Source organism: Neovison vison, chromosome 6, assembly GCF_020171115.1.
Source record: "Neovison vison isolate M4711 chromosome 6, ASM_NN_V1, whole genome shotgun sequence".
NCBI classification, from domain to species: domain Eukaryota; kingdom Metazoa; phylum Chordata; class Mammalia; order Carnivora; family Mustelidae; genus Neogale; species Neogale vison.
Window position 1 is genome coordinate 147,236,606 of NC_058096.1, and position 11,025 is coordinate 147,247,630.

At 39.7% G+C, this 11,025-nt stretch overlaps 2 protein-coding genes across 7 annotated transcripts in view; one reads left to right on the forward strand and one right to left on the reverse strand.

The window, feature by feature from the left end:
* UBE2E1 (ubiquitin conjugating enzyme E2 E1) overlaps window positions 1-11,025 on the forward strand; it is an 86,439-nt gene that overhangs the window by 55,271 nt on the left and 20,143 nt on the right. The gene's annotated exons all lie outside the window — the stretch shown is intronic.
* The window catches only part of NKIRAS1 (NFKB inhibitor interacting Ras like 1), a 70,243-nt gene that overhangs the window by 7,130 nt on the left and 52,088 nt on the right, over window positions 1-11,025 (reverse strand). For 2 of the 6 annotated variants that reach the window (XM_044252546.1, XM_044252549.1), the window contains one exon: window positions 7,192-7,744. The exons of 2 other annotated variants lie outside the window; for them this stretch is intronic. In XM_044252546.1, the coding sequence (XP_044108481.1) occupies window positions 7,689-7,744 (56 nt within the window). In that variant the 3' untranslated portion in view covers window positions 7,192-7,688. Of the gene's footprint in view, window positions 1-7,191; window positions 7,745-11,025 lie in introns of those variants that run through there. 2 more of the 6 variants (XM_044252553.1, XM_044252554.1) reach the window with 2 other exon arrangements.

Below are 11,025 nucleotides of genomic sequence, written 5' to 3' on the forward strand. Positions count from 1 at the left end.
CTCCCTCCCTATCCCATCTTGTTTCATGGATTCTTGATAGTATTAAATGGGAGGGTTAAATGTACGATAGAAGCTTCACATTTAATTATGAGAGCAGGTTGTTCTCTGAAATCTTAGAATTTTCAGGTATAAATTTTTATATATTTTTATTTATTATTTCAGGTATAATTTTTTATTGCTTTAGAGTAATTTGAGATTATAGTTTTGAAATTAAAAATGAGGAATATTTTTTTCAACTTAAAGATACACAGAGTAATTATTTCAGGTATGTATCTAATGTAGAAATGCAGAGTTCACTGTGTAGTGGTGAAATTAAAACATGCTTAAAGCAATCTTTGGGCTTAAAAAGGTAGGTCTCTAAAATGTCTCTCTCTCTTTTTTTTTTTTTTAAGATTTTATTTATTTGACAGATCACAAGTAGGCAGAGAGGCAGGCAGAGGAGAAGGGGGAAGCAGGCCCCCTGCTGAGCAGAGAGCCCATGTGGGGCTAGATCCCAGGACTCTGAGATCATGACCTGAGCCGAAGGCAGAGGCTTAACCCACTGAGCCACCCAAGTGCCCCAACATTTGTAGTCCTTTTTTTTTTTAAGATTTTATTTATTTATTTGACAGATTAGAAGTAGGCAGAGAGAGTGGGGGAAGCAGGTTCCCTGTGAGCAGAAAGCCCGATGGGGGGCTTGATCCTAAGACCCTGGGATCATGACCTGAACCCAAGGCAGAGGCTTTAACCCACTGAGCCACCCAGGCGCCCCAACATTTGCAGTCTTTAGGAAGCATTTCCACCGTTCTTGCAAGTGTATGTTTTTAAATTTTATTTAATCAGTACGTACCTTAATAATATGTTAACATTTGTATTATTTGATTTCATTATAATACTTTCGTTAGCTATGTGGAATTTTACCATATTAATTTTGACCTTTAAAATGAAAAGATTAAGTTGATTATTGGAGAGCCAAAATGTAGCTTTAGATTTTTGTGATAGCCATTATTAATACTCAAGTAGTCATTATTTCTATGGAAATGTTAGCACTTACTGCTTTTAAAATAATTGTGTAGGTTTAAATAGTGCTGTAGGGTTCAAAGCCACTTTGTAGTACTTCCATTACTTTTTCTCAGTTTAGTTCAGTTAGGTGGTATGTAGGAGGGTATCACTGGCCACACTTGCCAGATAAGAAACTGAGGGTTGAATTGGAATTTGTATGCTGTTCTTATTTTCAAGTTCCTTGTGTGTTTAGTTGTATCTTACTATGAAGTGTACTTTTAAAGGTTTTTGAAAGCACTGTAACCCTTTCTTAAAACAGATTTCAGGGAAATCAAGCATTTAAAACATCAAAACTTTCTTCCCCCATCTGGAGTATGGTTTGAAAGTCATTGCTTTGTAGTAGACATTATTTTTCTAGTGTGTTGTTGAGGCCCAATATCTGTTAAGTTAATGCTAAGAGTTACTGAATTTGTATCAGATTCTGATTTTGTCTTCTGCTTTCTCCTTCCATGAATGCCCATTAAGTCCACTCTGGACCTCCAGACCCTCCAATGAAATGCATCACTCTTTTTTTTTTTTTTTTTCCAATTTATTTATTTTCAGAAAAACAGTATTCATTATTTTTTCACCACACCCAGTGCTCCATGCAAGCCGTGCCCTCTATAATACCCACCACCTGGTACCCCAACCTCCCACCCCCCCGCCACTTCAAACCCCTCAGACTGTTTTTCAGAGTCCATAGTCTCTCATGGTTCACCTCCCCTTCCAATTTACCCAAATTCCCTACTCCTCTCTAACGCCCCTTGTCCTCCATGCTATTGGTTATGCTCCACAAATAAGTGAAACCATATGATAATTGACTCTCTCTGCTTGACTTATTTCACTCAGCATAATCTCTTCCAGTCCCGTCCATGTTGCTACAAAAGTTGGGTATTCATCCTTTCTGATGGAGGCATAATACTCCATAGTGTATATGGACCACATCTTCCTTATCCATTCATCCGTTGAAGGGCATCTTGGTTCTTTCCATAGTTTGGCGACCGTGGCCATTGCTGCTATAAACATTGGGGTACAGATGGCCCTTCTTTTCACGACATCTGTATCTTTGGGGTAAATACCCAGGAGTGCAATTGCAGGGTCATAGGGAAGCTCTATTTTTTAATTTCTTGAGGAATCTCCACACTGTTCTCCAAAGAGGCTGCACCAACTTGCATTCCCACCAACAGTGTAAGAGGGTTCCCCTCTCTCCACATCCTCTCCAACACATGTTGTTTCCCGTTTTGTTAATTTTGGCCATTCTAACTGGTGTAAGGTGATATCTCAATGTGGTTTTAATTTGAATCTCCCTGAGGGCTAATGATGATGAGCATTTTTTCATGTGTCTGATAGCCATTTGTATGTCTTGATTGGAGAAGTGTCTGTTCATATCTTCTGCCCATTTTTTGATGTGTTTGTCTGTTTCGTGTGGGTTGAGTTTGAGGAGTTCATTATAGATCCTGGATATCAACCTTTTGTCTATACTGTCATTTGCAAATATCTTCTCCCATTCCGTGGGTTGCCTCTTTGTTTTTTTGACTGTTTCCTTTGCTGTGCAGAAGCTTTTGATTTTGATGAAGTCCCAGAAGTTTATTTTCGCTTTTGTTTCCTTTGCCTTTGGAGACGTATCTTGAAAGAAGTTGCTGTGGCTGACATCAAAGAGATTACTGCCTATGTTCTCCTCTAAGATTCTGATGGATTCCTGTCTCACGTTGAGGTCTTTTATCCATTTTGAGTTGATCTTTGTGTACGGTGTAAGAGAATGGTCGAGTTTCATTCTTCTACATATAGCTGTCCAGTTTTCCCAGCACCATTTATTGAAGAGACTGTGTATTTTTTCCTGTTTTGTCAAAGATTAATTGACCATAGAGTTGAGGGTCCATATCTGGGCTCTCTACTCTGTTCCACTGGTCTATGTGTCTGTTTTTATGCCAGTACCATGCTGTCTTGGTGATCACAGCTTTGTAATAAAGCTTGAACTCAGGTAAGGTGATGCCGCCAGCTTTATTTTTGTTTTTCAACATTTCCTTAGCGATTCGGGGTCTCTTCTGATTCCATACAAATTTTAGGATTATTTGCTCCAGCTCTTTGAAGAATGCCGGTGGAATTTTGATCGGAATGGCATTAAAAGTATAGATTGCTCTAGGCAGTATAGACATTTTAACAATGTTTATTCTTCCGATCCAAGAGCATGGAATGGTCTTCCATCTTTTTGTGTCTTCTTCAATTTCTTTCATGAGTGTTCTATAGTTCCTCAAGTACAGATCCTTTACCTCTTTAGTTAGGTTTATTCCAAGGTATCTTATGGTTCTTGGTGCTATAGTAAATGGAATCGATGCTCTAATTTCCCTTTCTGTATTTTCATTGTTAGTGTATAAGAAAGCCACTGATTTCTGCACATTGACTTTGTATCCTGCCACATTGCTGAATTGCTGTATGAGTTCTAGTAGTTTGGGGGTGGAGTCTTTTGGGTTTTCCATATAAAGAATCATGTCATCTGCGAAGAGAGAGAGTTTGACTTCTTCATTACCAATTTGGATACCTTTTATTTCTCTCTGTTGTCTGATTGCTGTTGCTAGGACTTCTAATACTATGTTGAACAAGAGTGGTGAAAGTGGGCATCCTTGTCTTGTTCCTGATCTCAACGGGAAGGCTGCAAGCTTTTTCCCATTGAGGATGATATTTGCTGTGGGTCTTTCATAGATAGATTTGATGAGGTTCAGGAATGTTCCCTCTATCCCTATACTTTGAAGCGTTTTAATCAGGAACGGATGTTGGATTTTGTCAAATGCTTTTTCTGCATCAATTGAGAGGACCATGTGGTTCTTCTCTCTTCTCATATTAATTTGTTGTATCACATTGATTGATTTGCGAATGTTGAACCATCCTTGTAGCCCAGGGATGAATCCCACCTGATCATGGTGGATAATCTTTTTAATGTGCTGTTGGATCCTGTTGGCTAGGATCTTGTTGAGAATCTTAGCATCCATATTCATCAGTGATATTGGTCTGAAATTCTCCTTTTTGGTAGGGTCCTTGCCTGGTTTGGGGATCAGGGTAATGCTGGCTTCATAGAAAGAGTCTGGAAGTTTTCCTTCTGCTTCAATTTTTTGAAACAGCTTCAGGAGAATAGGTGTTATTTCTTCTTTGAAGGTTTGGTAGAATTCCCCAGGGAATCCATCAGGTCCTGGGCTCTTGTTTTTTGGGAGGTTTTTGATCACTGATTCAATCTCGTTATTAGATATCGGTCTATTCAGGTTGTCGATTTCTTCCTGGTTCAATTTTGGTAGTTTATATTTTTCCAGGAATGCATCCATTTCATCTAGGTTGCTAAGCTTATTGGCATATAACTGTTCGTAATAACTTCTGATGATTGTTTCTACTTCCTTGGCGTTAGTTGTGATCTCTCCCTTTTCATTCATAATTTTATGAATTTGGGATTTCTCTCTTTTCTTTCGGATTAGTGTAGCCAGTGGCTTATCGATCTTATTGATTCTTTCAAAAAACCAGCTTTTAGTTTCATTGATACGTTCTACTGTATCTCTGGTTTCTCCCTCATTGATCTCAGCTCTAATCTTGATGATTTCCCTTCTTATGTGTGGAGTTGGTTTGATTTGTTGTTGATCCTCCAGTTCTTTAAGGTGTAGAGACAGCTGGTGTGTTCTCGATTTTTCAATTTTTTTGAGCAAGGCTTGGATGACTATATATTTTCCCCTTAGGACCGCCTTTGCTGTATCCCATAGGTTTTGGACCGAAGTGTCTTCATTCTCATTGGTTTCCATGAATTGTTTCAGTTCTTCTTTGATCTCCTGGTTGATCCAAGCATTCTTAAGCAAGGTGGTCTTTACCTTCCAGGTGTTTGAGTTCCTTCGGAACTTTTCCTTGTGATTGAGCTCCAGTTTCAAAGCATTGTGATCTGAGAATATGCAGGGAATAATCTCAGTCTTTTGGTATCGGTTGAGTCCTGATTTGTGACCCAGTATGTGGTCTATTCTGGAGAAGGTTCCGTGTGCACTTGAGAAGAATGAGTATTCTGCTGTTTTAGGGTGGAATGTTCTATATATATCTATGAGGTCCATCTGGTCCAATGTGTCATTCAATGCTCTTGTTTCTTTATTGATTTTCTGCTTCGATGATCTGTCTAATTCTGAAAGAGGCGTGTGAAATGCATCACTCTTTATACCATTGCAAGGGGAGCTCTTTGGGGTTTGCCCCTGTGCTTTGACAGATTAACAGGGAAAGGCTTTCGAAAGGGGAGAGGGGAGATCAGAGGTAAGAGGAGACTTAAGCTGAGAATCAGAAAACTAATGTCATGATTGGCAAGAAAGTTTTCAAGAAGGCAGGGTTGATAAGTTCTTGACCAAAAAGCTGATGAAGAAAGTCAGAAATGCTGTTTGAGATTGGAAGGTCATTGGTACATTTAAGAGAACAGTTGACTGGAATATTGAGGTAAAGCAGGATTGAATCTTAGGTGGAAGGGTATGCATAGGTGGAAGCAGGAAGTTGCCACTAAAGGGCCAGGGAAAGCTAGACCCGTAGCTTGAAGGGAAGGTGGGTGGTAAGGGGTATTTAGGAGTATACTTAGGAGTAGGCTTTATTTAGTTGTGTTTCTCTTTTTGCATGGAAAAGTTTGAACTTTTTGTAATGAAGTGCTGGATTCAGTGATAAAGGAAGAGGAATTTGATAGACTACATGTTTGTCTTGGAAAGATGCACATATACTTCTGAAATGAAGGGGGAAAAGAAGAAATAGGGAATTGAAGATAGGGATTTTCATGTGGGAGAATCAAAGTTTGAGGGAGCAAGGGATACCAAGATAAGTGAGAAGTCCTTATAAAATAACACATTTAGTGCTTTAGGATGTTCTTTCCAAAGCCTATATCTTTTTGGTTGCCTGTCAAACTAGAGATGTATACCAGCTTAGACAGAATAACAACAAATTTATTTAGGAAATAGTTTTGGCACAAAGAGGTTTCACTTCACCTGCCACTTGAGGGACTCTAAACAGTGTGTGTCAGCCTGCTGACAGGCAGGACTTCCTTGTGATTTGGGAGCTATTTGTGAACCTTCTGTGCACGTGGAAGTGGCTGCTATCGTGTGTGCGGTTCTCGGGGAGGAGTCTGAGTGATAGAAGTGCCACTGGACTGCAGAGGGTGTGGCAGGCGGTGGCCTTAACCTAGGCCCGCTGGAGAGCTGAGATCCTGAGGACACTTGAAAGGTGCTGGGCTAGTTGAGCCTCAGGCTTGGGACCAGTCCTTTTTGCTGTTTAAATTGCAATGGCAGGGGCGCCTGGGTGGCTCAATCGATTGGGTGTCTTTGGCTCTGGTCATGATCCAAGGATCCTGGGATCTAGCCCTACATGGGGTTCCCTGTTCGTCGGGGAGTCTGCTTCTCCCTCTCCCTGTCTACCACTCCCCCTGTTTGTGCACTTTCTCTTTCAAATAAATAAAATCTTAAAAAAAAAATTGCTATGACAGATACCAACCACCCAGGGTTACAGGCAAAAGCTGTTACTACAGTACTAAATATTAAATTTCAACTCACAAGGGGCTGATACATTATTGCTAATTCCATTTTGTCTTGCAAGGACATTGAAAACAAAATTACCATCTACTGTCATCAACATTTCACAAAATGGAAGATAATTTTATCACAAAATAGGAAGAACTGGATATCAGAATGAATAGAACTTTATTTTAAATAAAATTTATGAAAAACAAATACTTTATCCTTTTCCCTTTATTCTTTACCTTTTGGTGAAAAGTTTGTCTTAGAAATGTGTGTAAGAATCACTGACCTACATCACTAAGACCGTTCATTTTGGGAAATTTGTTCTAAATACTTGTCCTCTTTTTTTCCCACTTCACCTCACAAGCGAAAGAACGGGAGCTCTTATGGTGGAAAGCCAGCATGTTTGCGTGCATGTGTGAGAGGGAAGGAAAGAGAGAATTGCCTGTGTGTTTATATTGGCCCATTTCTAAGCCACCTGCACTTGAGTTCACCTTTACTCCATTCCCTTTTATCCATCTTCTAATAGTCTGCTTTCTGTTTTAATAATTTGTTGCTGACCCTCCTCTTAGCTGGGAGTTTTATGAAAACAGACAGCAGACATTTTTGTGACTCTTGTAAGAATTTTCTCCATAGCATAATACTGAACAAATACGGTCTAAATGGATACTTTTAATTGGTTTATTGTATTTTCATAAAACACATTAAAATTTATCTTACAATCTCAGTTCCATGTCTAGCAGCCCCAACTGCCGAGCCACTGAAATGTTCCTTTCCTTCCCTTTGAGGAGGCAGCTCTTCTCCAGAACCGTACTATATGTATATTTTGCATGAAGCGAATGTGTAAGGGTCTCTGGACGTGGAGGATGGCTCTGATTAACATGATTATTGCTGAAGGACAAAGGCATTTTGCTCGACCAGACTGGAACTCAGAGGCTCGTTCCTTTGTCAGCCTGCCTGCTCCAGCAGCTGTCTGCTCCTGGCTGCCGAGCTCTCTCACTGCGGCTGGGTACAGACGAACAAACGTTCTGTCCTGCGATCAGGTTTCTGTGGGGCTGGGACTGCTGTCGCAAGCTGCTCTTCCTCCCAGGCTGTTGAGGGCACCTCGCAGACTTTGCTGTCTTGCCAAACAACTCTTGACTGCTCAGATTTTGTCTTCTCGCTTCAGCAGTGTCTTAGTTGGTGTGCCTCCCCGTGGCTCTGTGTGGCGCTCATCGTTACTGTAAGCACATGTTCACAAAACACTGAAATGGCTAAATATGGACAATGCTTTTGGTTAACTAAATTCTGCTAGAGGTATTAGTGGTTAAAAATCCGCTGGATTTTAGAGGCTAGCCTGAGTTTATGTTGGAATTCCTTTTACCTCCTGCTATTGAATGTGCCTGTTCGTGAGTCTTTATAAACTGTGAGCCCTGGTTCTTTTTAAAAGAAACACAACCCAACCAAGTTGCCAGATAAACTGATGAGATGTGTTTCCTTCCAAAATACTTCCATCTTTATTTGCCATAAGGCATAAATTCAATTTAAATAAAGCCATAAAGCCATTTAAAGGGTGTTTTTAAAAGAATATTAAACCTGGTATTTTTGTAACTTTTTGGAAGAAACCTAGACAGTATCTAAAATAGCATATGTATGCTGTATTTTTTAACTACATATAACAGCAAGCAAGTATCAGTTAAGCATATAACTAATCATAAATATTTTCTGAACTAAAATCAAGATACATGGTTTGAGAGTTTTCTGAAATGTTAATACTGTATTGAACATGCAGGAACATACACATAAACTCAAATTTTGTTTATTTAGCAAATGATGACTTAACTAAGTGCTGCATGGTAGTGTTTGGGATATCTGGTTAGCAATGCTGCCAGGAGACTGGGCAGGCCCTGCAGAGACTCTTGGGGTTTCTTCCTGTTCAGTGGGAATTGGATGTAGGCATGTATGTATAGATATAGTCAGAGGATTTGGTTTATTGATAGCTCTTAGGGATTGTCACAGTGAAGTACTTAGGATTTCCCCCCAGATAATTTTGTTCGCACTGTCACTGCTCTAATCCAGGTTGTTAGATTTCTGTAGTCTCCTAATTAGGATCTCTCTGCTTCATTCATTGAAGATTGAATTTGTAGCTTCCTATTTCTGAATAGGTTGATGTTTTCAGTATTTAGAGTTTTCTACTTCTTAAAACAGTGACTGTTTTTTCACTTCACTCCTGTAGGTGCAAAGCTGTTAAAATCTAAATGGTTTGGTAGGCATTTAAGGTCCTCTGATTTATTCTCATTTAGTCTTTCCATTTCTAACTACATTCCTGCAGAAAACACATGTGTACCAAGAAAAGTTGTATGTTTTCTCTCTCTCTCTTTTTTTTTTTAAACCTTCTTTCTTCCTTTTTTGGGAGATTATAATTTTACCCTTCATTATATTTTTGAAAATTTTTTGGTTCATTGTGTGTATGTGTTTAATTGACGTATTATTGACACCATGTTATGTCAACTGCAGGTGTAGAACATGGTGATTCCACAATTCTATATATTATGCAGTGCTCATCATTGTAGGTGTAGTTAGCATAATAAAATATTACTGAATATATTCCTTTTGCTGCATTTTTACCCCTGTGACTGACTTGTTTTATAACTGGAAGTTTATACCTTTTAATCCCCATTGCTTATTTTGCCTGTCCTCTACTACCATTCTTTCTGGCAGCTATCAGTTGTTAAGCGCCCCCCCCGCCCCCCGTTATCTAGGAGTCTGTTTCTGGTTTTTGTTTGTTCACTTGTTTGCTTTGTTTTTAGAGATTTCACATATAAGTAAAATCATATTTCATTGTCTTTCTCAGTCTGACTTATTTAGTGTAATCCCCTCTAAGTCCATCCATGTTGCCTTTTCATTTTTCGATAGTTTCCTTTCTTGTGCGGAAGCTTAGTATTTTGGTTTGTCTCTGGCTGGCTTGCTTGCTTATTAATTAATTAATTAATATAATTAATTAATTATTTGACAGACAGAGATCACAGGTAGGCAGAGAGGCAAGCAGAGAGAGAGGAAGGAAAGCAGGCTCCCTGCTGAGCGAGAGCCCGATGTGGGGCTCGATCCCAGGACCCTGGGATCATGACCTGAGCCGAAAGCAGAGGCTTTTTTTTTTTTTTTTTTAAAGATTTTATTTATTTATTTGACAGAGAGAGATTACAAGTAGCCAGAGAGGCAGGCAGAGAGAGAGAGAGGAGGAAGCAGGCTCCCTGCAGAGCAGAGAGCCCGATGCGGGACTCTATCCCAGGACCCTGAGATCATGACCTGAGCCGAAGGCAGCGGCCCAACCTACTGAGCCACCCAGGCGCCCCGAAAGCAGAGGCTTTAACCCACTGGGCCACCCAGGCGCCCCTCTGGTTTATTTTTGCTTTTGTTCCCTTTGCCAGAAGAGACCTGTCCAGAAAAATGCTGCTAAGGCTCACATCCAAGAGATTACTGGCTGTGTTTTCTTTTAGGAGTTTTATGGTTTCTGATCTTGCATTTAAGTCTTAAATCCATCGTGAGTTTATTTTTGTACATGGTGTTGAAAGTGGTCTAGTGTCTTTCTTTTGCATATAACTGTCCAGTTTTCCCAACACCATTTGTTGCAGAGACTGTCCTTTCCCCATTGTGTATATTCTTGCTTCCTTTGTTGTAGATTAATTCACCATATAATTGTGGGTTTATTCTGGTTCTCTGTTCTGTTCCGTTGATCTGTATGTCTGTTTTTGTCCCTGTACCGTACTGTTTCTATTACTATAACTTTGAAGTATAATTTGAAATCTGGGACAGTAATACCTCCAGCTTTGTTCTTTCTCAAAATTGCTTTGGCTGTTCATGCATGGTCTTTGTGGTTCTATATGAATTTTAGGATGGATTGTTCTAGTTCTGTGAAAAATATTCTTGGTATTTTTTTTTTATAAAAGATTTTATTTATTTATTTGACAGACCGCAATCGCAAGTAGGCAGAGAGGCAGGCAGAGAGAGAGGAGGAAGCAGGCTCCCTGCTGAGCAAAGGACCCCCCTTCCCCCCACTATGTGGGGCTCAATCCCAGGACCCTGGGATCATGACCTGAGCTGAAGGCGAGGCTTTAACCCACTGAGCCACCCAGGCGCCCCAATACTCTTGGTATTTTGGTCGGGATTGCATCGAATCTGTAGATTGCTTTGGGTAGTATGGGCATTTTAACAATATTCCTCCAATCTAGGGGCATGGTTTGTTTTCTGTTTATATCATCTTCAAATTCTTTCATCAATATCTTTCAGAGTATAGGTCTTTCACCTCTTGGTTAAATTTATTCCTAGATTGTTTATGATTTTTGGTGCAATTCTAAATGGGATTGTTTTCGTAAGATCTTTTTCTGCTACTTCATTATTAGTGTATAGAAATGCAACAGATTTCAGTATAGTCTGTATCCTGCAGCTTTACTAGATTCATTTATTTTGATAGTTTTTTGGTGGCGTCCTTAGGGTTTTCTGTATATAGGATTATGTCCTCTGC